General features: G+C 42.0%; 2 protein-coding genes across 4 annotated transcripts in view; one reads left to right on the top strand and one right to left on the bottom strand.

The window, feature by feature from the left end:
* Positions 1-1,232: 1,232 nt before the first annotated feature.
* LOC119450359 (transcription termination factor 3, mitochondrial) lies at positions 1,233-14,822 on the bottom strand. The gene is made up of 5 exons (XM_037713791.2): positions 14,538-14,822; positions 13,488-14,019; positions 8,417-8,650; positions 4,642-4,732; positions 1,233-1,869 (listed from the first exon to the last, which is right to left on the bottom strand). The coding sequence occupies exons 1-5, from the start codon at positions 14,663-14,665 to the stop codon at positions 1,592-1,594; spliced, it is 1,263 nt and encodes a 420-aa protein (XP_037569719.1). The 5' UTR covers positions 14,666-14,822; the 3' UTR covers positions 1,233-1,591.
* A 145-nt stretch (positions 14,823-14,967) lies between these two features.
* LOC119450358 (phosphatidylserine synthase) overlaps positions 14,968-26,856 on the top strand; it is a 28,309-nt gene continuing 16,420 nt past the window's right edge. Inside the window, exons 1-6 of one of the 3 annotated variants that reach the window (XM_049665821.1) lie at positions 14,968-15,449; positions 18,236-18,358; positions 20,883-20,974; positions 22,964-23,008; positions 24,029-24,150; positions 25,622-25,780. In XM_049665821.1, the coding sequence (XP_049521778.1) occupies positions 15,280-15,449; positions 18,236-18,358; positions 20,883-20,974; positions 22,964-23,008; positions 24,029-24,150; positions 25,622-25,780 (711 nt within the window). In that variant the 5' untranslated portion in view covers positions 14,968-15,279. Of the gene's footprint in view, positions 15,450-18,208; positions 18,359-20,882; positions 20,975-22,963; positions 23,009-24,028; positions 24,151-25,621; positions 25,781-26,856 lie in introns of all 3 variants that reach the window. The other 2 variants (XM_037713788.2, XM_037713789.2) reach the window with 2 other exon arrangements.

Below are 26,856 nucleotides of genomic sequence, written 5' to 3'. Positions count from 1 at the left end.
GGGGATTTTGGAAACTGGGAGGACCTCGTCAACTGGCTCCTTCACCAGCTGATCCAAGACCTTCCATTGCTAAGAGTGTTGTGAGGTTTATTGACTGTAAGTGGCAAACCTAGTCGCATAAGGTGCAGTGCATCACAGCCCTAGTTAAGTGTGGGCTGCAGTACCGAGGCATCAGTCTTCTTCTCAGGAGCCAAGTGGCAGTAGTGATGCTTGGGCTATCTTTGTCATTACAAGAGTAAAAAAAGAAAAAGGAGTCCAAAGATTTGTCTGTTAGCATGTCTCATCACTTGTGAATGGGTAGATACCAGCAAAAAAAGAAGTGTAATGCTTACCGTATTCGATAACTGGCCTGCCAAATTAAGTAGCTTAGAATCTTGTTCATCAAAGTGTTGCTGTCATTTTCGCTTTAAAACTTTTAGCCTGGATGCCAATCGAAGGAAGGTCAGCCCTGGTGTACATTCTGCTTGCCAGAACAGAGATGATTTTTCAGTCTCCGTGCCCATGCTCTTTTAATGTCGTTCTTTTTTAGAGTATTATAAGCATATATATAGTATCACCCTGGAAGTGATAATATGGCCTTGAAGTGATCTTTATTATGCGGAGCGTAATATTAGTTTTTTTTTTTGGGGGGGGGGGGGGGCAACGAGACAGACGGTGAAATGGCAAGACAAACAGCAATCTAAACCTTTGGTCACCACAAAGAAAACTTCACCGAATATGGCCTCCCAACCGCAGACAGTTTTGTCTCACCGAAACGGTCTTCTCAAAAGTTTGGAAAACATTGCTCTAAAGTATCCTTCAAGGTATCCTAGAAGTCTCACAGAGAAGGTGTTTTCAGTGATAAAAATGTGCAACATTTGAGACTACAGCATTGTGTCAAAGCAGTTCCAAAAGATACAAATGTTAAATAAAATTTAGATGCATCTGGAGGCACATGAAGGTCTAGCAGCAGTGCGGCAGCTAGAGCAACTGCTGTGTTTAGCTGCACTTTCTCAGGCTCTCTTAACACATCAAGGAATATAGCTGAGCTATATTAGCAAGTTGCCTATGTACAATAGCAAAAAAAAAAAGCCACTTCTGCCATGAAAGGCAGCTTGGTCAGTGGGGGAAAAAAGCAAAAGAGGCGGTGCTGCTGCCTTGAAGTTCCCGCACCAGCTTACTGTGATGACGTGGATCAATATTGTATCGTAAAGATGGACTACACTGTATTCTAAAGGAGCCAAAGGCTGAAGTTGGGAAGTTTCAAGAACTTTTACTAAGCCACAGCTGCCGATATGCGAGTATACATAGTTTGAAATCCATGATGCCAATTGACGTACTGGCGCTGACAATATAGTGAGAAATTCGAAGTTATTTTTGCAGTATTTATTAAAATAAAAGATAATTTTTAGATTGGGATATTGGGACATAATAAATTGAGCAGACTACCTAATAAAAATCTTGGATATTTTCTTCCAGAACTAACTTTGTAGTCGAAAGGATTAAAAAAGAAATCGCATAATAAGACTCAATAATTTACATTCACTGTACTACTAGACGAGATGCCCGGTCCCTGTTTATTTTCCTTCTCTATTTTTTATCACCACACACATCACAGCGTCTTTAGAAACTCATTGTACTTGTCCACAGGTGTCTTGGCAACATTTGCACAGAACACAGCATCAGTACCGGAAACTAAGGCCTTCAGAGAAACGTAGTTGGGCTCCTTTGCATCGAACTGTGCTCGGCCTAGCTTGACGAGGAACTGGTGACGAGGCTTGTAGATGCATTCACGTGTACGCAAGATGGCCGGAAATTGCATCAGCTGGGCATGGCTCAGGCCCGCTTCTTTATGAAGGTAGGTGAAGGCACCAACAATTTTGTCACGACCTGGGGCAGTGCAGATAAATTTAAAAGGCATATTTAAATTTTCTTTGACAAGTGAGTAAAACAATTTTTTTTACCTAGGTAATGTGCAGATGCAATGGCTCAAAGGAAGACATATACATAGGTGCCATGCCTCAATGAAAAAAAGGCAACTGGCAGCTGTCCTTTAAAGGGGCCCTAGAACACTTTTCAAGTCACCATTTTTCGCTAGCGGGTAGTGTAAATTGACAGCTGGAGAGATAAATGCAATATGAATGCCAGCAATAGGGGTATGCAGTCTAAAGTTATTTAGCCAAGAAATTTCAAAATACAAGAAAAAAAAAATCCATGCCCTCAACTCAAATTTTGCGCGCTCTTCTGTCCCCATTTCTCTCACCCACTGACGTAACACCTCAATACCAATGGTAAGAGCCCGAAGCGCCTACATAACAGAAGTTCACACTCCATGGTTGCCTACATCTTTTATGTTCACATTGTGGTTACTCCAGTGTGTTGATGATGCTGGTTGAGCCTGAGACTGTGCAACATCTCTTTTCTTCCGTTGAGCTTTAGTTCAGCACATCACCACGAACAACAAAAAGGGTGCATCAACAACGATGCACCGAGATGAGAAACCTGCACCACAAGAACAACATGCAAAATGAAGCAGCGAGGCTCAACAAGGCTGCTCACGAGTGTAGAAAAGTGAGAAGAGAAGCTTTTGGGCTCAAAGGCCAGAGGTATGCCCAGAGGCAAAAGATTAGCCAGCGCCTCTACCTAGTTTTGTGGTTGTAACTTTTTTTTTACATCTTCTTCTTTCTGGGGTTTTACGTGCCAAAACCAGTTCTGATAATGAGGCACACCGTAGTGGAGGCCTCCGGATTAATTTTGACCACCTGTACAGCCATATCTGTTTGCGTCAATATAAATATTACTACAAACAAAAGTAAAATTAATTTACTACATTTTTGCTGCAATGCAGTGGTTATCTGCAACTTGGTTTTTAACCAATCACGAAGCAGCGAGATGTGACGTCGATGATGTTCAAGGTGAGCACCAGCGATGTAGTGAATTGTTTGTATGCTTAAAATATTAAATATTTTGATATTGTTGCTTTGACCTAAGCTAGAAGCATCTCCAACCATCAGTCTATGCAACCCGTAAGGCTTAAAAAGTGTCCAAGGGCCCCTTTAAGTCCTAGTATGCCAAACTGTACGTGTGTGCATTTTTGCTTAACATTACTCCAATGCATCTCATGCACGATTGTTTGTAGAAGTCTTTGGAACATGAAAGTTGTAAATACTTTCTTCATAACCTAGGTAAGCATACCAATAGGTTAACCTCTCCTGTTATCATAAATCTTTCACTATAGAACTGAAAGATGCGTTGCAGAGGACACAGACGCAAGTGTAAAAGGTGCAAGAGTTATCATAAGTTCCATTTTCCAAAAGCTGTGAGCAAGACTTGTGCACAAGGACAAGAGTGCCAGCCCTGGATTAGCCTGAATGGGTTTCAAAGCTTCCCTGTCAATCAATGGTGGCCCAAATGAGGCAGCATACAAGAAATAAAATGAACTCCTTCAGTCACTGTGTGAACAACTGTGCCCCTCAAAACAGTACATCAAGAGCAAAGGTACTGATGAAATTAATATTTAAAATGTGCTGCATGCATGTTCAAACATTTCCGATTGAACCTGTGCTGCAAGTCTGAATATCTTGTGTTTTTGTAAAACGACTTGGAAGGTAGACGGTTGGGTGTTAGCTCGCAGTTTCAGTATGTCATCGCGTGGTGGGTTCACTTCTTTCATTCTATTTTACAGTGGCTTACATCAGGCATATTTTTTATGTAGCTGAAAAGGTGCTATCCAAGTATTCTAGACTTGAAAAAGTTGATGCTCTCACATCTGATGTTACTTTAGAGGGTTCTCGCATGGAGTCTCCATTCTGTAAACTTAACAACACTCACTGAAGAATTGAAAATGCTTATTCCATTCAGCAGCTTGCACTTTTCATGATTCTGAAGATGCAAGAAATGCGGTGAAACTTAGTTTTTAATGGACAGAATTAATTGCTGCCCGAAGGAGTCCAATGTTGGATTCGTCATATTTTGCAGCAAAAGCCAATAAGAACATCAGTAGATTTCTGTCCATTCAATACAATGGGCAAAACTATACAGGTGGGCATCTATTATGAAACTTTTGAGCTCTCTACTCACGTAAATTATCAGTAATACTATATTATAACGAATACAAACATTCAGTTTTTGTTGAGCTCCTGCAGTAATAACACCAAATATGGTTCACCCACAATACTTACCCACATTTTTCTCAGAAATATATGAAGCAGGAAAGGCTGTACAGTGTGCTAAGTGCCAACCCAAAATTTTCCAGATTTTAGCCCCGCAGAGTTACAAGCGATAACCAAGCTTCCCTAGCTACACAAGATAGCTTATTTCTGCTTCATAGTCACAAGGAAAAGGAACTTAGCATAGCACTGCAATAAACTGGCACTACCGTGACTAACACGTTCAAAACAATTCTTGCTGACATCCATGTTCCATCCTGAAGCAGGCAGCAGTGAGGAGGTCACGTCACAATTACCATGGATGTGCTTTCACTATCAGTTACCTCTCCAAAATAGCAATTTCCATTAATGAGTCCGCAATATCTTGACGGTGCTATGAACTCAAAGCAACAGAAGAAAAGACCTTTACACGTATTATGCCACACAATAGGAAGATCCTAGAGCAAGGGCTAAACATTTTTTGCGTGCCACAGCAAATGAATGAACAACTCACTGGTTATGAGGAGCTTCGGGCAAACCATGATCATCTGCTTCATTTCATCCACGCTGAATCCCATCTCCTCCTTTATTGAAAAGGCATTGGTCTGCCAGACATAAGAAGAGAGATGAAAAAAAATAAGGCATGACAGCGATGAACACCAGCATTTTATCGTAGACGAAAGCTCAGCAGAAACCGTGCTCTACTGTTCCCCATGGGCACACATACGAGTGCACATATCATGACAGTATATATAAGTAAACCAGTGGTCCTAGAGATAGTGTGTTGCGCATAGGCCAGAAATGTGGGAACACAGACAACAGACTCTTTCTGTTCAGTGCCTCTTATGGTCTGCACTCGGATACTGCAAAGAACTGTGTTGATTCTGCATTTTTTATAGTGTTCCACTCAATCAGCTCGGCAGTGGAGCCGGAGATGCGTTTTGCTTTTGTCTGCCGACATAGACACCGTGCGCATGTCCACTAGCAGTGGCCATGGGCAACTTCTTAATTTACACGGGCCTAAGCAGAGGGGACAATGAACATTGAGCTATACCTCTCTAACAGACAATGCCAGCATGCATGTTCCCTTTTCGCATGCCTTCATTCGATCATAAACAACATGCAGCCCAGCTTGGAACTCTTTTTACAGATACTGTAAGGAGAAATGAGAAATGAAATGCTCTAGAAACAAAGCACCTTATGCAAGACAATCTGCTTTGCTAAACTGAAGAGTGCAGAATGTCGAGTTTAGAAGCATGGAATTGCATGGAGGGCAAACTCAGGATGCTGGAACACCTTGATGCAGTGATGGTCTGTGAGAAGTTCAAATAATTTGGAGAAAGCTCCAGTGTTGTGGGAGTGAATCAGAGCTGCTGAGGATTCATGTTTAAAACAAAGCCAAACAACCATTTAACCTAACTAAACTACCACATCATGGCAAGGCAGTTGTATATATATATATATATATATATATATATATATATATATATATATATATATATATATATATATATATATATATATACAAGTTGCTTATCTGCTAGCTTCCTACATTCCCTATGCAAGCCATGAGAAAAGAGCCTAAGGCAAAAATGCCCAAGTGTCAAACACAACAATGCCACCACCTTGAGCATCTGCTGTCCAAACACTACCCAGTTCTGTCAGAACAAGCTCCTTAATTTTTTTCTCATGTTTTCCCCATCTATTACAATAAATCAGAAATTTACAACATTTGATTTTTTTCTGAGCTCATGTATCAACTACAATTACCCTATTCAAGCACATGTGAAATGCAGAAGTGCTATCAATTGGAAACTGCTAAACCGACGAATTAAATTTGTTGAACATACGAGGGAAATATGAATTTCACCAATTGTTGGCAACAGAATTTTGATTGAGGGCCTCAAATACCTAGAATATTTGCAAGTTTGTCAAGTTGATTCATGGAACATTAATTGTTGTTCCTTTTGCGATGCTCACCCAGCTTTTGTTGCAAATGTGTGCCAGTTCTGATTTTTAAGTAGTTCCTTCTCGTCACAGATATTAAAAGCCATTTTCACTCTTACATCAGTGCACAACTAAGGGGAGATTTTTCACATATTTAGCCACACAGTGCTTGCTCTGTTTATTCCATTCTTATCACCAAGGTCACATGAACAATGTGGCAATTCTACCAATTTCTCATTTATGGGCTTCACAATTCGACATGCTTTTATTTGTATTTATTTTTAGATGATACAGTTAAACCTGCTTATAACAAACCTACATATAACGAATTCCTGGATATAATGAAGTTATTTTATTCCCCACCATTACTCCATAGAAGCACGTGTTTGAGACCTCTACGTAACGAAGTGGCAGCGGGAGACCCCCTCGAAATGACGAATTTTTCCCGCTGACAACCTAGAGATTTCGTCCCAAATTTTTTTCATTTTTGCACGAGCAGCAACCGGAAGCACCTTCTCCGTGGCGACGGAATGCGAAGAGGCTGCGTCGCGCTTGGCGCGCTCGAATTCACGGCGACTGCGAGACGAGAGCGAGCGCACGTGTGCGTGCGAGCGAGCGTGTGCGAGGCGGACCTGCATCCCTCGACACGGCGACCTTGCTGCCGCGGGTGTGTGCTTTGCCCCTCCCTTCATTCAAACCTGATCCCACCGCTTGCTGCAGCTGGCCTAGCCCGCCAAGCCAGCACTCTCCTTTTCCAGTTGATGTTGCCGAAGGAAAAAAAAAAAAAAAAAAAAACATTTTTTTTTTTCAACGCGCTGGCAGCGCCACTCTTTGGTTACTGTGCAAGTCTCTGTGCTTCACTCCACTAACTTAACACTAGGTGACACTATACGATGCTACGACGCCATTGTGTCGCTCGCTTTTCGTTTCCGACGCCTCGCGCTTTTGTGAAACGACACGCGTCCACGCATCCAGTACCTGGTGTGAGACTCCAAGGATGAGTGCTTCGATGAAGAAACATATTGACTCTTGAAGACAAAATGGCCATCTTGGACGCTGTTTCTGCTAGCTGTCTGCTAATTTTCTGTCGCAATCTATGCTTCGCCTTTCGGGCGAAACTGCGACTTTTTTGTTCATTGCAACTTTAGTGTATTGGGAGTAAATATTGAGCGATAGTTGTATTTCTGTATGAAAGCATGAGGTGCGCGGTACTGTAAAGGATTTTTTTCCCCTCTCTTTTGGTCACGGAAAACGGGTGCACATTACAATCGAGGATGCGTTAGAATCTAGTAAATACGGTAAGCGTTTCTTTTTCGAATTTTCATGACGAACCTGCATATACTAACAAAATTCTCTTTATAACGAAGTTTTTCGGGAATTTGTCAATTTCGTTATATCCAGGTTTAACTGTATTATGTATGCTCAAGGGCACATGTCCCCTCTGCTTTGCTAGCCTCATGAACCCATGATTACATTAACTGATGACATTAGAAGACATGCACCTACACAGTTGCAGCAGTTCTTCACAGACAATAGTAACTGGAAAGCTTTTGGAGAGGTCTTGCTCCTACAACTAGGCTCAACTAATCTAGCGATAATGATGAACTCTTTTTCATTCAAAGAGGCCCTGCGACACCTCTCGCCTACAGGGCTGGTTCTTGGCATTAGCTTTGCTATCCCCTTCATTTCACAGTTGCAAATGAACATGATCATGCCTGATGTAGCGCATGAGACTTTTGCAATACTCAAATATTCATGCACAACTGTGTGGCTTCTTCTGAATCCTGTCTTTTCTTTTTTTTTCATAAGTCTGATTGGGTTTGTGCTTTAGTCAGCCATTGAAACAAACCTGCCAATACTCCCTCCTTTATTCAGATGTTCCAGTGACTTCGTAATGGTGAAAGAACTGTAATTTAAAATGAATAAATATGTCAGTTAAATAAATAAATGTGTGTTTGTGTGTGTACATGTGTGCATACACATATAAAGAACTTGGAGGATTCTTTGCATCAACTGTGATTAAATCTACTAGCAATAGCAAGGTGCTGATGCCATACAAAGGCAAGGAAGAACACTTACTGCTTGCTACTTTGCCACAAGACACACAACCTCGTGAGGCTATGCTGATCCATTGGCTTAGTACTTCAGTATTACTTGCTATCACAAGTAAACAGACAAAGGTGTTGCAAAGTGTCTTAACCATCAACAACCGCAGATTTCATTTTTTTTTCTCACTTTGTGATTTAGAAACAGGGCAATATTTGGTGTTTAACTCAATTTGTAAGGCCAACTCCCATTTGCCATCTGTACACCCCAGAAAAAAAAAAAAAAGATATTCCTACCTCGATCCCAAATAACTTGCTAGTTGGCAGCTTGGGCAACCGTGTAACAATGTGGCGCACCTCGGCACCAGACAGGGATAGAACACGTTGCAGGAAGCCCAAGCGCCGGTCAATGTCCTTCACAGTGAAGGCGAGGAACCGCGGCGCATTGCTCAGAATGCGCGTCACAGCCTCTTGTGAGAAGCGCTTCGACAGCAGGTAATCGATTCGCACCTGGAGGTTCTCCAGAGGTTGCTAGGGGGTTGACAACAAGGAACAGGATTAAGAGAAAGGAGATTAGGGGGTATGAAAAATTCGGCACGTGTGCTTTTTCACATGTCTCGTTTAGCCCACACAAAATGGTGGACGTCGTTCTAGAAGTGGAACTAAAGCAGAAGCACAGGAGCTGGTGGTGCTTATTCTTCCCCTTACTATAATCCCCACAGTTTGCAAGCCTACCTTTGGCTCAATGGTGCCGTGAGCGGGAGGTTGACCACCTTGCATGCAGTGGCGTAGACAGAAATACTTTTAAAGGGGAGGGGGGGGGGGGGGAGCACGTCCCTGGTGCACCACCCCCTGGCTCCGCCACTGCTTCTGCAGGGCAACCTAATAGTGTAAAAACGCCTCCTTCCAGTTTTTTTTTTTTTTTTTTTTTTTTTGCATACAATGTAATTACTGCAGACAGTGACTGTGCCTTCTTGATCATTATAAGTTACACATGCAGAGATGATGCTAAAATTTTGTTTGTCTTATTCTTTAAACTACTGGGTTATGTTATTAACAACAATCTCTTGCAATTTAGAATCATCCAGTGCACAATAAACAATTTAATAGCTGTATTAGCAAAGGGGTTGTGGTTTCTCAAAGTGCATAGCTTGGTGTAATTAACAGCAGAGTGATGTCACTAAGTAGGCACAGGAGTTTATATAAGTCCTGCAAAACTGGCAGCTATAGAATGCATCAAGTGCAAGGATGTATGCACAAAAGTTGAAGAGCACTGGAACGTATACAGTTAAAATTTTCCACTACTGAAATTCACGTCGTGAGGCCTGCCATAGCTTTAGCAAATGCACTGTTCAGAGCTGATTATGTACTTATGGTGCCTGTCTTCTGGATACTCAAAATATTCATTTAAAGAAGCACGAATAATAATTCTTTGGCACAGTACTCAACAGCTAGGCAACAACTAGGTTCTGCTTTTTCTGAGCTTATTTCGGGGCAAAATTGGAAGGCGTTTTCCAGATTAAATTTTGTATGCAGGAAATGGACTTTATCAAAGCTTTCTCAATGAAACTTTGAATTTTTCTGTCTTGCTAGCCTTATTCGCCATTTAGCTCACCCCCACCCTTCAAAAACAGTCTATACAATATATATATATATATATATATATATATATATATATATAAAAGGGGGCAGGGGGCAATTTAATTGCAGGAATGCTTATTTAGTCATAATTTACAATAGCAGAAGGATTTATTGCCACTACAAATTTCTTTAATGCTTCAGTTTATTTAATAAGGGTTTTTGTATAGTGAAATTTCTAAATTGAATACGAATATTTGAGAAAAGCGACTGCCAAATACAGAATATTTTCTGATTTCTAAAGCAACATGAAATTTTAAGTTTGCACGTAGTCAGTTAGGTACAAAAGAATAGATATCAGGCTTATATACAATGGCGCATGCATGTAATACTATTCACACTTACATATCACAACAAGTGAGGAGCTTGTAACAGATAAACATCTGCATTTCAATTATCTGGTGCACCATGGCAATGATAGTAATGAAACAAGAAAACAGTATGCTATCAGGTCCATGTACGTGTCGCATTCACTGAAAGGATATAACTGGAATAATACACCGCCACACATTGTTTTAAAGGCATGCGAACATGGTGAGAGTGCCAAATAATAAATTGAAACAAATTCATATATTTTCTGCCTGACATTGAGCCATTCTTATTGAATGACTGGAAATTATTTGAAAATTATTGGAAATTAGAACCATTTGGAACAGTCCACACATCTGTCGTTCTGTCTCCCTCGAAACTCCAATAAGTGTTTTTGTCCCTTATACATTTGAAAGAAACGAATACTTTACAATTTTGAATAGTGAATTCTCAGATCAGATAACAGGGATTATTCTATTCATATTTGAAATTTCTAATATATGCGCACCTATATTTACCATGTTAGAATCGGTCCTTGCGGCGCAGGCTTCCATTTTGCAAAACATGACATCAACAAAGCACTTCCAACATTCACGATGGGTACAGGAAAAGCCAGTACATCCAGTGCAGTATGTGAAAGTGCAGTATGCTAGTCTGCACAGTATCCTACAGAAAACTAGAGGCTCAGCAATTTCTTCAACAGCATATGCCTGACATTCTGAAAACTCTCTTTCCAGCAAGGCACAGCAATGTCACAGTGGTAAAACGGCAGAAAGGAACGGTTCATACATGTCGAACACTGGTGGCAGTTCATGACTGTAGTCCTGGAGGTGGCGGTTGGCAACATTATTTATACCCACTGCCTTCATGTATGGGTTCACGATAAGAGCGTTGTACCACAATGACTCACTGGTGTAGTGCAAGTTATGAGAAATGTTTCACTGCGCAGCATGGCTCCACTTTCTTGCAACAGCTCCATAGTTTGGAAGCTGTTCATGACTTCACAGCGCTTCTCGTCATCTACAATGTCAAACATGCAGTTGACATTCACACAAAGGTAGTCATGGATGCGTTATTCCATTGACTTGGCATCTGCAGGCATGCATGGCAATTCATGCATGGTACATATCATGCAAAAGAGTAGACCAAACTTCTAGTTTCTTAAATATTCAGTGTGGTTCATTTGAATATTTATTTAAGAACCTCAGCTTTATGAACAGATTGTGTGTAAGAAAGCTAATGGGTCTATAATTCTTCAATTCTTTAAGGCAGACGTTAAAGAATTGAAGAACTATAGACTCATTAGCTTGCTTTCAGTATTGTATAAAATATTCACGAAGATAATTTCCAATGGTATCAGGGCAACACTCGACTTCAGCCAACCAAGAGAACATGCTGGCTTCAGGAAGGAATATTCTACGATGGATCATATCCATGTCATCAATCAGGTAATAGAGAAATCTACGGAGTACAATCAACCTCTCTATATGGCTTTCATAGATTATGAAAAAGCATTTGATTCAGTATAGATACCAGCAGTCACAGAGGCACTGCATAATCAAGGAGTACAGGAGGCATACGTGAACATCTTGGCAAATATCTACAAGGATTGCACAGCAACCTTGGTTATCCACAAGAAAAGTAGAAAGATACCTATCAAGAAAAGGGTCAGGCAAGGAGACACAATCTCTCCAATGATATTCACTGCATGCTTAGAAGAAGTATTCAAGCTCTTAGACTGGGGAAGGCTTATGAGTGAGGATCAATGGCGAATACCTCAGCAACAATGGGGATGAATTACAGCAAATGATTGAAGACCTTAACCGAGAAAGTGTAAGAGTGGGATTGAAGATTAATACACAGAAGACAAACATAATGTTCAATAGCCGGGCAAGGGAACATGAATTCAGGATCGCCAGTCTGCCTCTAGAGTCTGTAAAGGAGTATGTTTATCTAGGTCAATTACTCACAGGAGACCCTGATCATGAGAAAGAAATTTACAGAAGAATAAAATTGGGTTGGAGTGCATACGGCAGGCATTGCCAACTCCTGACTGGGAGCTTACCACTGTCGTTGAAAAGAAAAGCGTACAATCATTGCATTCTACCGGTGCTAACATATGGGGCAGAAACTTGGAGGTTAACAAAGAATCCCGAGAACAAGTTAAGGACCGCACAAAGAGCGATGGAACGAAAAATGTTAGGCCTAACGTTAAGAGACAGGAACATAGCGGTGTGGATCAGAGAAAAAATGGGGATAGCTGATATTCTAGTTGACATTAAGCGAGGAAAATGGAGCTGGGCAGGCCATGTAATGCGTAGGATGGATAACCGGTGGACCATTAGAGTTACAGAATGGATACCAAGAGAAGGGAAGCGCAGTCGAGGACGGCAGAAAACTAGGTGGGGCGATGAAGTTAGAAAATTTGCAGGTGCAGGTTGGAATCAGCTAGCGCAAGACAGGGGTAATAAATATACCCTGTCTATAGATATAATAAATAATAAATATAGACAGTGGACCAGTAGCGCACCCAGGATCTCTGCCAAGGGGGGGTTGACAGTTTGCCAATACCATCTAAATAGCACTAATTTCAATTTCTTCACGGGAAATTGTCAAAAAATGCGCTTTTTGTGAGTGTGCAGACGATTGTGCGTCTTACATCTTAGTTGCAGTACTCAAATGCGCAAAGAAAGAAAAGGGGTTAAACAAAAGAGGGGGGTTAAGTCGGCCTCAGGGGGGGGGGGGTTACAACCCCCGAAACCCCCCCCCCCCTTCGGTGCGCCACTGCAGTGGACATAAATATAGGCTGATGATGATGATGTGTATAAGGGGTTTGTTGTTCTAAAGAGCACCTTCAGCTTCTCATACTTCTTCTCTAAAGCTGTCATGGCAAGGTCGGCAATTGAGGGCCTTGATTTCAGCAAGCCCAAACCAGTACCTTTCTTGATTTTAGATTTTTCGGGCAAGTCTGAATTGCAATTTTTTTACCGGAAATTGTTTTTCGGATTTCATCGAATTAATCTAAAAAGGCAGAACCCTACTAATACCATATCTACTGCCTACAGTGCAAGAGAGAACATGAGATTTTGATTTCAGTACTCCTTTAAACACACGTTACCAGAGAATCCAACCAGAAAATGTTTGTTGGAGGCATTTGTAAATTTGAATGGCAAGGTTTCTCACCAATATTGTGCAACGCCTGGTCAGCTTTAAATCTGATGAAGTGACTGAAAAGCAGTTTAACTACACAGCAAGTCTGACGAGAGGTATGCCTTGTAAAATAGGCTTCCAGGAAATAATAACACAACTAGTAATGCTACAGCTGCCTTGAGAGGAAAAGCACTTATGCACTTGTCTACTTTGCCAACTCGGGCACACAATCTCCTAGAAAGCTGCAATGAAGGATTGGATACAATCTTACCCTGAACAGATATGGATTTTTAGTGAACCACCAACCAAGCCGCTCAGCTGGCACACCATGTGATGTGAGGAACCGAATCACTGGCTCCACATCCTTTTCAAAGTCAAGTTCGATTATCTCCTGCCCAAGGCCTTTCTTTTCCAACACTGACAAGTCAACACCAAGTTGCACAAACCGCTGCACTGTGGCGGACTTGTTGGCATATGCGGCCAGGTTGAAAGCCTTTGGAAGAGCAGGTCCCATCTCATCAAGAAACTCTGCATCAATGTTTGTTGACAGTGCATCCAACTTGGTTTCACGGGCAAGTTCATTTTGCAATGTGCTGAGGTCATCACTTTCCAGTCCAGCAATGTTGGGAACCTGAAAGACAGCAGCTCCTGGGCTCTCGTCTGTAGCAGCTTCGATTTGAGAAGGTGTTGAGTGCGCCGATGTTTCGTGCAATGAATAATAAAGCGACTTGAAGTATTCAGGGCCACCGATACTGTCAGGTGGTTCTTTCGATGCTGTGGCACCATCTTTTCTGGAGATGTGACTGAAATTGGAAAGAGGAACATTGTGTGTATGCTGCAACGGAACCTACTGAAACCTCAACAGACATTCCGAAAAAGATTTGTTATGAATGAAAAAAAAAAAAAAAAATCCATAATGCCACACTGAAATTACAGTTACTTGCGGTCAGTAACCTGCTACTTTTTCTACAAAGTTCTTGAGAGAGATTTACATTAGATCCAGCTGCGCCGATTGTGCAGGTCTTGCAAAACGTGACGCCGTACCGACCGTAACTTAGCAGTTATGACCCCCTCAATCTGCAACTCCGCACTGCCGAAACGAGAACGAGGATTACTAGTGGCTGTCATTCGGTCACAAGCTGCAAGATGCATGCTGAAGGACTCAAATTTTGAAGAAGTATTGGATAAAAGCGTGCAAAAGTGTGTGAATGTTTTTAACAACAGTGTGTGCAACTTGACGAAACAATCACGTAATGGTAACAATAATTTGAGCGGTTTGCTACACAAGTACATGTGAATGGCAACATAGAAATCTACATACGTGGAGCAAAATTTCGCAGCTCCTTCAGGGGTTTGAAAAGAGAAGAGATGCGCTCGTTTTACTACGACTCGGCGACCCCGCAGGCATCGCGAAGATGCGAGCCATGTCCGGAAGGCCGCAGACGCCATCAGTGCACTGCCTGATAACTAATATAAAAATATATATATCTATATGCTCAAACTCGCCAAGGGCGTTATGAAACGGTTATGGCGAAACAAGATCAATGCCAGTGCTCCCTTGCTCTGCTCAGCGACCGCCAAGAGGAAACCAAGGGAACCATGCTTACGCAGGGCGCCGCCATTTTTAAAAACACCAAGAACAAATTAGGTCGGTTATACATAGCGAGCATAGCGAGCGCGCCGTAGCAGAGGCTTTTGGCGCAGATTCACGGATTGCGCAAAGTTTTACGCCCACAACTGTCTGCACAATTTCGAAGAGCTCTAATGCCTTTTTTTAAGCTTGCACAGAAACAGGTTAACTTCTTGCATTTTTAAATCTCTGCGCTTCATTTTCGAACCGTCTGCGGAGTCCACCGAGAGGAGGATGCTGTACATCTCTCCTCTCCCTCCTCCAGTCTCAGGCATGGCGTGAGTCGATTCAGCGTTCACCAGTTCGTCTGATCACTTGCTGAAGGTTTTTCTTGCGTCATGGCGTGTCCAGCTGTAAACCTACGTAGTCACGGTTGAGCTGCGACTGGTTAGCCCAGCTTGGAGAAGTACTACTTCTGTGATGAACATTCACAATGGGCACATCGAAAGGTGCTGTCTCAAAGGCTAGTCAGAAGCCCGACTTCTTCGGCTCTATCAACGAGCGAACAGTGGACGATATTTCCTTGGATTTCTTCTACAAACCTCACACAATTACACTGCTAACAGTGTCTATCATTGTGCTGTTGTACTTCGCCTTCACACGGTGAGTTATTTCTTGCTGTTTTGCTCCCAGAGGAGTGCAGTTAGCGCGTTGCGTCTTTTTAATCGGCGAGCAACGTGATCGCGACTGTGCGCCTATTGCAGCAACTCCGAGCTTTTGCAGATGCTGCCAAAAAGGCATCGTTTCGCGTCTGGCTCTGTCGTTAGGCGGTGCTATTCAAGGCATCTGAGGGCAGCAACTTATGAAACGGCGCTAACCTGTATCTTCATTAAAATAATTGGAGAGCAAGAAGCTTGATATATGTTGCAGCACGAGAGCGAATAAACCGAAGAAAAAAAACGCACTGAGAGCAAAAAAACATTGTACTCTAAATTTTGTTTTTGTACGTTTAATAACGCTCATTTTACGGGGCGCGCTGCTTATCTAAAATATATTCCGTGTGCGCGCTAGTCGATCAGTTGCGCATAAAATATCAATTGATTATCAGCTACCTCCCTCCTACATGCCTTTGCCGTGCAATTAGTTCAGCGGCTGAGATCACAGTTTGCGTCGCAAGTAGAGCCCAATACCCATTCCTGTTAAAAAAAAAGAGCTAGCATATATATATATATATATATATATATATATATATATATATATATATATATATCCGGAATTAACGATAACATAAAAATGAGAAACCAGCTCGACCTTGGCGGCTATGGCGGCATTTGCATTCAAACGCTTCATTCGAGACTCCCGTAAGCAAACGGTAGTTCATGAAAAATGGTTCTGAATTTCTTCAAGAACAGAACAGTGTGCAGCAATGGGAACATAGGGGAATTGCAGAATTGCATAAGGTTTGCAGGATAATGCATTCTCGCAAAACAGCACATTTCACCCGTTAGGCAAGTTTTGTAACCAGCAAACAGTGCGGCATGCAGTAAGGTAATGAAGGGGACTCTGTGTGACTTAACGCCGTCCCACTAAGCTACTCTAATAATGTGTACCAGAGCTACAGAAAGTAATTGGGAAGCTTGCATGTTCTCACCTAAAGCAGGAATGTTGCTTGCCATTCAGACTTCTAGTTGGTTAATGTCATGAAAAAAATAATAATAATAACACTGTGTCTGCACCCAATTTCTTTTCCTGTCGGCGTGCGCTGTTTTAATGATTTTAATCACTTGTAGCTACTCGATCGTACTTAGGCATGTAAGCTACCTACACTCCATTCCTCGTATGCCATTGATCCATGCTGCAACCAATATTTTGTGCCAAAAGCATATCTTCGGCTGTCTGTTTAGCAGCGTTCAGTGTCGGTACGTACCAGAGTTGGTTCTATGGACTGCCTCTTGCAGAACAACTGCTTACCACTGATCTTGTCCTCTATCTCCAGTGATTATATCAACTATGTTCATTAGATGTGACTGTTCATTCATTCAGGTAAAACAAATTTTCATACACTTTACTTGCTCGTTGACACATTGCGCTCAAGCGTCACCTCTTGTGTGCTGCGCATTTGCACTGTGAAGCAGTCTGCTTCCCTCACATAGTGCAGAGGACATGACAAACTGCTCACTGTGCATGAAGCTCACCGAAATCCATACTGCAGCATGGCTAAAAGCTATACATACACCTTGACTCTGTGCATTTGTTGAGCATGCATCAGTCTGTGTTCCCTGAAGCAGGGGAATGCAGCAAGGAGGTCACTGTTGACTGGCATTTCTACAGCACCACATGGGCAATGCAGGAACTGTACTGGATTTGTGTTGTACAAACGTGACGGGCGCACACTGCGATGGTGCACCTTAAACAAGCACGACTAAGTTGCACTTCAGCATAAACTTATATGCAAAGGAAGTAACACATAAGAATTGTTTTTCTTGATGGGTATGTTGGCAGAGCCCACGAATGAAGAAACGAAGTGGCCTGTGCGCTGTTTTCTTACGTGTACAAAACATATAACTTGAACGAATAAGCTTTTACATGGAGTACATACTTGTTTTTCAGTGTGATAGAATGAGAAGCATGCCATTGGCTAGGGTTAAGTAGATAATGATGTGACTGGAAACGCACAGGACATGCTTCTTTCATTCATTGCAGCTACCGTATTTGCACGATTCTACCGCGCAACTGATTGTAACGTGCAGTTATATTGCCGCACAAATATCCAAAAAATATCTTGGTGCTGATTCTACTGCGCACATCAAGTAACGAAACCTGAGTCGTTGCGTACCGTGTTGAAATGATTTTATGGAACATACAAAGGCACACAAATAACACTCAGCTCAATCTTGGCGGCTAGGAGCTATCGGAGTCCGACGCACCTCCTTTTCGCTGTCTACCGACCACAAAAAGTCATCTCCAGTTCTATTTAATGCATTAGTAATGCTAGGCTTCTTGAAGGCTCGTGCAACCATAGTCTGCGGGAGGGCATTCCACACACCATGGAGCCACCTTGCAATGTCTCGGAGCGTTGATTTCTTCAGATGACCCGTTTGATGGCAGCGTGGCTAGCTACCCTGCATTGAACTTTTTTTTTTTAAAGTAAGAATCTCTTTGTTTTTGATATTGAGTAGAATTAGTTACGATTGTAATGCGCATGCAAATTTGAACTCGCCTTTTATTCAAAAAATGTGCGCGTTGGAATTGTGCAAATACGCTACTCATTGTCAAAATTCGGGGGAATTGTTTCATTGCATTTTTATACAACACACTAACACTGTATTCGTGCCCATTACATTATTTTTGAATTGAAAACTAAAGCCCTGATACTAGGCTTTCAGATGGCATGCTAATTAACGGCAATATTCAGAACTTAGTATTGTCTCCTGTGATTTACCATCCAGACTCTTGGTGGCACCATCAGTCCACTCACTGGGAGCTGAATTTGAAGCTATCTGCTTGGCGTCCAAAAACGGCTCTCCATCTCTGATGCCAGCCTCCTGTGTGCACTCAGGAGAGACCTCACTGTAGGACAGGCCTTTGCATTTTTTAGTGTCTGCAGTGCTGAGTTGTTGATTGGGACAGAGATCAGGGCCGAAAACTGATTTTACTCCGACAGCAATTAAGTGCTCGAAAATGGGCTTGCCTTGTCCGTCTGTTTCGTCTCTCCATTCCGTTAAGTTGACAACACTTAAGGACGATTTTTGCTGTTGTCAGGTCACCTCGTCAACCCCGGTTTCACCATTGCCACAAGGCGAAGAATAAGAACATCCACAACTGCCACCACTGAGATTCGAACCCGTGTTACTGGTTCATTTTGGAGTCTTGCACGCTAACCACTGGGCTGTAGTGCGGCAACGGTGCTGGGCATTTACTGCAAGATTTTGCACTCCATACAGGCTCTGAGAGTAGTGGAGCCTGTGCGTGTATTTTGGAGGCCAGAACAAGCACACTAGTGGACGAGAATGGCATGAGAAATTGTTCTTTACAAAATGGCCGTGTGTTGGCGTGCAATTTCTTGTTGTCATGCTCATGAAAACAAACAGCATCGGCGGCTCAAAGGAGACTTACGTGACGATGGTGATCAGCCTTAAACATGGCACATACCCACAAGAGAGGATGCATCAAGATTCAGGCAGTTGGTGGAAAATAATGCTGAAAGCACCGATGGGCATGAATGTCGACAAAACGTTGCAGCGATAATGCCACATAGTTTACACAGCAGCATGCAGGATTTACAACCACCAAGTGCCCGATGTAGCAGCACTGCAAATCTACGGGGAAAAAAATTGCTCAAATCTTGTAGATGGCACAGTGTCATACCACTTGTGACATCACTTGTAGTAGAAGTTCTGGCCTCAGAGTTTATTGATCCCCAGGCAGGGGGCCTTCAGAACTACTGTTGAAGCCTGAAAAGTAAGAAATCTCTAACACAACTACTTTCTCATCCCTGGCAGCTTACACGGTGATTTACACACACTCAATTTAAAAAAAAATGTGGTTAAGGAGATTTCAAGTTTGAAGTGCCATGGTGTCGATATGTCGGGCAGGTAGGTGCTTGGACATTGTCCTACTACATGATAGAAACAGATACTATGACTGTGTTCACAAGTTCTCGAAACTTACTACACTTACCGCAATGTCACCTCACCATAATAACACACAAAAGAAACTAAGATAAGCATGTGGCAACAAAGATTGTCTCAATCAAATATATTCATACAGTAAAATGTTGAACCGCCTTCAACAAAAAAATTAATTAGCATAAGCCTTTGGCCAAACAGCTGTGAACGAAAGGTTCCGTAAAGCCATTGATTTCAACTAAATAAACCTAGCCTACTTAGACATGGGAAATCTGGAAGTCCCCCTCTCTCTGTCTTTGCACGTATCTTGAATTTAAAACATGCATTTCTATGCTATAGGGAAAGGATGTTGCATACATGGCAAAGATGATAGTCGCAACTTATTTGTCTAGTTCAGACGTTTTTTTCTGTAATAAGACAAAATTTATAAATACCATATAATTGTCATGTCATTTAAACTTCCTCAAATTCTTACTTAAAATTAATACATTTTTATACAACTGCATCCTACCCTCCAGCCAACCACCGAATAACTGCTGGCTTCTTGTCCAGTCCCAGGTAGTGGGTGTGCATCATTAATTAGGGAAAAAGCAGGCAAGCAAAAGTATGATGGTGGTTTTCACACTGGGAGAATGCTGCTGTCGCAGTAAATGCGTATAGAGCTGAAGGCATTGCTGAAGTCTGTTGTCTTTTTTGTCCTTATCTTTGTCCTTATTTTTACCCAGGGCAGAATGCACCATTTATTTTATCTAAAGTATGCTCTGCTCATATGATTTGTGAGATGTACCAAGTGCTCATTTTTCCTTTTTTTTCGTCAAGCATTTGTTTGATCACACAAGCCTGTGCTGTTTCACATGCTGCATACAATTTTTTTGCTATTGCCTTTAAAACTACCTTATCGCTGCTATTCCTGCCAGTGGTATCAGTTTTTCTTACTTCAAACCTACTGGTCGAACCATTTTAATTTTTGTGGACATTGTTTCTCGTAAGGGCCAGCTCTGTGTCTGTATAGAGCATAGTGAACGAATAACAGCGCGAAAAGACAAGGACGAGAAAGTGACACACACATGCGCCTGACTTACTACTACTTTTGTTTTCGGAAGTGTACAAAATATATAACATACACATGACTACATATACAGTCATGTGTATGCTATAGAAGTAGGTGCAAGTCAGAGTATGTGCATGTCACCTTCTCATCCTTGTCTTTTCACACTGTTATTTGTCACTATGAATCAGAACCAACTAGCCCACCAGCAAACCTTAACAATGTGTACAGGAACTCTCCTCCTATTTGTACGCGGTAATACAGTTCTTGGCATACTAGCTTTTTTTTCCTCTCTTGGTGTTGTTGCAAGGATATTGTACGAAGTAATACAGTTCTTGGCATGCTAGCTTTTTTCCCCTCTTGGTGTTGTAGCAAGGAGATGTGAAATTTAACTGTTTATTTTGTCTTTGTTTTTTGCAGAGATGATGCAAATCTGGAGCAGAATATGTGGAGTGGTATCTGCTGCGTAGCATTTTTCTTCCTCATCATCAGTGTCCTCGCCTTCCCAAATGGTAAGGGTAACTGATAAACTTGGAGAGCCTTTGGAGCCACCTGAATGGGCATTGTTAATAATTTGTAAAGTTGTAAGTGGTACATTCGGACCCTTGTCCCTGAAACATAGCTCAGGCGTGGGTCACAGCATTTATTCCTCCTGTACGGATGTTCAGGGCTTTCCTGCAAGGTGCAAGCATAGAAATCAATGAAGAGGACAGATTCTTGTTGCTTCTGATCTGACGTGTTGTGATGCCATCTCTCTACACTTTGAGGAAGTTTCAAAGGAGCACAACTCCCTGGTGGCTCACCGGTGGGTCACGCCCCACCATATGGCATATGGCAAGTGACCCACGGTGGGTCACGACACACAGGACTCGAGACTTCGAAAAGTGCGGGTGCAGTGAATGTGTTAAGCCACATTGAAATACAATTCCGCAGAAGGTGATTGCATATATAGTTGATGAGTATTGCAGAATGCTATTGATTTTATTTGTGTTTATTTTTTTTTTCCATATTAAATTGTTTGCTGTCATAATAATCGATTTCACATGCTCTGTTATAAATGATGGGAAATGCACTCTGCCTCTGCTTGTCATGTAACGAGTCAGTTTGCAGCATTTTCAAATGTAATACATGCATTCTTCTTAAAAATGCATTCTCAGTCATTCATGCGTTATCTCACTGTTTGTCCTGAAGCTGTCTTCCTTTTGTGAAGGCTCATTGCAGTGTGTGTCCTTATACTTAATGAAGCCATGCTTGATAGCATGAGGGATAAAACAATTGGTATAGGTGCATGTGATATCTTCTGTGCACGCAAGTCGTGATTAGGATCATGCTTTCTTGAAGTATTATAGAAGGGAGCACTTCGTTTAACACTATTTTTCTTGGAATCTGGAGCGTCACATTTTATGTTAAGCTTCCAATGCTTGACACCTTATGCAAAAAATCATGGTGATTACGACAGGTGGCACACACTCTTTGTTAGCCCTTAAAGGCTAATTGTTTCAACTGAAACAGAGGTTGTCTGAGAATATGGCCTAAGGATAATGCATCTGCACTGATCATTGGCTGAGAGCATGAAGTGCGTGCATCAGGCATTGTGAAAACCAACAGATGCATTAACTAAACCTTCAGCTTTTCGCACACAATGTTTTGCTACCTTTATTAAAGCAATAGCTTTCTTTAGCTACTTCCCCTGGTTTTTGTGGTTTGCAGATGTTGATCTAACTTGTTAAAAGCAGGCTAGGCTGCTTTTTAAGTAATATGCTGTGTACAAGCCCAGTATAGTTGCAGCGACCTGTGTTGCTTGTGTAGTCCTAAACTCGTGATCTCTCGCAGAGTGGGGAGGATGACAGTAAATAGTGGAGGGGAAGTTCAGGTGTCGGGGAGAGTACAGAGTGAAGAAAGCGCATGCATAGAGGAGGAGGAGAGAGGAAAGAGCATGATTAATTAGTGCAGGTGATGATTTCGTGCACATAGGAGGAAGGAGGGCACCAGGCCGCATCCTTTCCACACGAAAAATGCAGCAGGGTAATAGAAAGCTATCGCTGACTTTGAAAATGATTTTTGATAGTATCTGCCGGAATTTGTTCCACTTAGGTTTTACTGCTCTTTTAGGGGCCCATAATTGCATGTCTGTTAGCACTGTTAACTGCTGTAACGGGGTGCTGTTCCCACTCTTATTATGAAAACCTCCATGAGCTTCAGGTTTGCTTGTTGAGAAAGATTTCAAGTTTGTAGATTGAAACTTTTTTGCTTTTTGCTTGGTACGTTCTGAGGCTAGGTCTGGAAGAATTTAAATTTATGTTGGTCTGTTTTACAGATGTTTATTGCACTTTTTGATACTTCAGCTGTGGGGCATAGAAATATTTTTTTCTGTCTGAGTAATTGTTTCTAGGATTCACTGCTTGGGAAGCTATACTTTATATGCTCATGCACTTTAAAGAAGTAAGTGCAATGCAAATTAAAAGACTAAATGTCCTTGCTTTTGTATTTGATTTTTACAGGTCCCTTCACTCGACCACACCCAGCTGTGTGGAGGATAGTCTTTGGTAAGCCACCTTGACTTAAAAAAAAAAAAAAAAGCCTCCATTCTTACTTTTCTGTGATAACCACCTCAATTTTGAAGGAAGACCTGCCAAGTTCACTTGCTCTTCAACACTGTTTGCAGTCTTTTTCCTTGTAGTTTGGTTAATCATGTGATGCATAGAACTAATAACCAATAATCTGTTACGAGTAGTAGCAGAATTGGTGCAATGGGAAGTGAAGTTGAATACTGCAGATGATTAAATGGAGTAATAATATTACAATCTGTTGACTGTGGATGGAGTTAGCTGGCCCAGGAGAGGGGTAAGTAAATACTTGTTAGGATAAGCCTTCTCCCTGTAGTAGGATTAATAAAGTGTGACGACGATGGCGAAGATGATGACTTCATATTTTACGCTTGATCGAGTGTCCATCCTAGCTAAATTATCAGATGTAGCTAGACAGTCACAGCACAGTCAGCAGTAATTTTTCATACTTTCCTTTTCTCTATTTCTTTAAAATGAACAACCAATTACTGCTACTACTACATGAAAGAGAAGGAATAAAAGACAGAGTGCCAATGGAGGGGGGTAGGTAATAAACATAATAGTTGTCATTGCAGGAAAAGGGAAAGTAGAAAATATTGAGATGGTAACTGCATTGTGCTGTTCAGTGCATCAAGCAAGGCCACAGATGCGAGTAGATGGCCACACTTAAAAAGAACAGTGAAGTTTTAATGCTGCTCCTAACTTGTACTTTCAATTTCTAAGGAAGAACATTATTTAAATTGTACCTTACTGCTTCCAGCATATGCCTTACATGGTGTCATATCATGTTGCATTTTTTATCTGATCTACCTCCTCCTTGCTGGATTTTGTGCTCTGTTGCAAACATCAGTGACTGTTTGGTGGGCGTGCATAACCTTGCAAATCTGAGCTGTCTTGCAAGGCTAGGCTGCTTTTTAATTAATAGTGCTGTGTACGAGCCCAGTAGAGTTGCAGCGACCTGTGTTGCTTGTGTAGTCCTAAACTCGTGATCTCTCACAGGCCTGAGTGTACTCTACCTTATGGGCCTACTGTTCCTGCTTTTCCAAAACTACACCACAATCAAGAATGTCATGTACTGGTTCTACCCAAAGCTTCAAAATTTCTCCATAGACTTGGAAAAGGTGAGACAGCACTGCCTTTGCAATTTTGATGTGCAAGCATGTTAGTGTTTGGTTATCACATTGTCAGGGAAAGTTGCATGGTGGTTGTCCAGTGCTTGATTGTTCTCGTCAAGCTTGGTTTGTTCATGGTATAAGTGCAATGCTGAAACATGAACACTTTCATTTGTTGGATAGCAGCAACCTGGTTGCAGTTCAAGCGTATTTCTTTCAACCTATTGTTTTGGTTACGGCAAATTGAGTTATATGTTTCATATTACGAACAACACTATTGCGGTACGAGTTATCCCAAAGGAGTACTAACAGAAGGTCATCATCATCTTCATCGGCCTATATTTTATGTACACTGTGGGAGGAAGGCCTCTCCCTGCGATCCCCAATTACCCCTGTCTTGCTCTAGCTGATTACATCTTGTGCCTGCAAATTTCTTCATAACCCCACCTAGTTTTCTGCCGTCCTCAACTGCACTTCCCTGCTCTTGGTACCCATTCTGTAACTCTAATGGTCCACCGGTTATCCATCCTAAGCATTACCTAACAGAAGGTAATGGGACTTTTAAAGTTCTTTTAACAGAAGCAAACAAGCATGACTATATTGTTTAATTAAACAAGACGACAGTGTGAGCAAAAAGGGCACGCAAGTTTACCGCATTCATACATTGTTTCAAGCCAATCTGCAACAAAAGACTGAAACACAGAAGTAAGAACACTAAAAAGAAGACTAGACAAAAAAGAAAGCAAAAAAAAAATGTACAAAGGACTATTTTAGCAGAACCACAATGCTTATGTTAATGGTGGAAGCAGTTACCTTGCTTGGCATTGGGCTACACAGAAGGTTACTATAGCTAATCGTAGTGACAAGTCCAACCAACAAGCTGTAGAACAATTTCAAACTTCAAGCAAAAAAAAGAAGCAAAGGGTTCTGCTCTGGTGGAACTTTATGATTTTTTAATTTCTTTTTGCTTGCACCTTGACTTACTGGGGCCCACATCATATTGTATGCAGAGGAGGCTGGCTGACAGTCCATTGTTTTAATGCGGTCAGCATTCTTTGGGAACTTCCCCAAGTTAGCGGTATGTAGATTTGTATCTAACCTCTTTCACCCTAACTTTGGTCACTGGGTATGTGCTGCTCTTCAACAAAAAGAAAATCCTTTTAAATTTCTATGATGCCAGGCAGAATTGAACCCGCGTCATATATATCCACACAATCTTGTCTGAATATATGTTCAAACACGCACCATGCGCAGCCTTTGTGGTGCCGTTGCTAGATAGCAGAGCGTGTCCACTGGAAAGCGCGAAAGAGAAGCCCGGCTGCATACACGCCTCATACATGACATGTTTCAGCGATGGCAAGTACAGTGTGTCGCTACATTGCTTAAATGCTAATTGCATTGACATTGACAGTCATCCTGAGATGGTTTCTTGCGGAATTTTTGACATCAGCCATTTTCTATGTTGTGCAATTGTGTCCAGGAGTATGGTGTGAACTGCTCAGACATCACCCTGGAGAAGTTGTGGGCCCATATGGATGTGTTTGCCTTTGGACACTTCTTTGGCTGGGCCATGAAGGCCATACTGGTGCGGCACTATGGCATATGCTGGGCAATAAGCGTCACTTGGGAGATCACGGAGGTAAGAGCTGTTGGCTGTTTTTAGCGTTGTCTTGCCTACATATTTTTGCTTGTGATATCGTATGTGAAAATACCTTCGTTATATTCGATATTCGTTTATAAGCATACAGCGCAGATATCGGTAGAAAAGGTAACCGGGATCAGATCTATGCAAAAGAAACACAACTGGGGTGCCTCTGATGGGCCAGCAAAGGGTCTGTGGATTTGATGACTCATTGGCATCTAGCCTTGCCGATACGGGGAACGGGAAAAACACTAAATTGTATACACAAGCGCTGCACCGCTGCAAATACGCAACTTTGCAATCAGTGTTATTGTGCGGGATTGGCACTTTGGCTTGGTAACTGTGGTCCAACCAAGGCTGAGCTGCTGTACTACGACTGCCAGTTTAGCCCGCACATCTGATCTGGTGCTCGATTGCTGACGAGGTCTACGAGTGCGAATGTATTGGCAGTGAGCTTCCCGTTACGGCTTGTCACTAGCCACTCTGCTGGCTGCACTTATAAGGCTGCTAGGCCGAACCAGCGCCACTTTGTTGGGATCCAGCAATCAAAGTAGTGGTTCCCTACCAGTCGATGTGGCAGCAACATTGTTTCTGTCTGCAATGTTTGCGGCATCACGCGTGTGGTTAATGCCCAAAATATTGTGCTGCATCCTAAATTCTTGTTATTGCCAGTTGTACATTGGTGTTAGGAGTAGGTTGCGGTGCCACACAAATCATGCAGGTCTGAAAAATCAGGCGTCTGAAAAATCGGTCGGTGACTGTATTTGAAAGCAGCACAACTGAGCGCTGTGTCTGTGCTCTGTCCTGTGGTTCTTTTGCTGTCTCCTGTATTTCACTGTTTAAAGCTGCTTCTTACGAGGTGTACCAACTAGCCCAAATGAACACACTGTTGAATGTTTGACATTCTTGCTACCAGAATATATATTTTTAGGTATGTGCAAACAAAGTTTGCTTCGCTATAACCGATACCATGTAGGATCCCGCATTTTTGATTTCGTTGTAGCAAGAGAATACCCCATGTAACCAATGTTTCTTGTGGCTGCTGGTAGAATGTCCTATCAGTGACATTTTAA

Source organism: Dermacentor silvarum, chromosome 4 (assembly GCF_013339745.2).
Source record: "Dermacentor silvarum isolate Dsil-2018 chromosome 4, BIME_Dsil_1.4, whole genome shotgun sequence".
Lineage (NCBI taxonomy): Eukaryota > Metazoa > Arthropoda > Arachnida > Ixodida > Ixodidae > Dermacentor > Dermacentor silvarum.
This window is presented reverse-complemented; position numbering and strand designations above follow the sequence as displayed.

Excerpts from the sequence above, each read along its gene's own strand:
- LOC119450359 (XM_037713791.2), bottom strand. The coding sequence starts at position 14,665 with ATGGCGTCTGCGGCCTTCCGGACATGGCTCGCATCTTCGCGATGCCTG. Across the intron at positions 4,733-8,416 it reads GCAAGTTATTTGGGATCGAG|ACCAATGCCTTTTCAATAAA; the intron begins GTAGGAATATCT and ends TATGTCTGGCAG. Across the intron at positions 1,870-4,641 it reads CCCGAAGCTCCTCATAACCA|GTCGTGACAAAATTGTTGGT; the intron begins GTGAGTTGTTCA and ends GCACTGCCCCAG.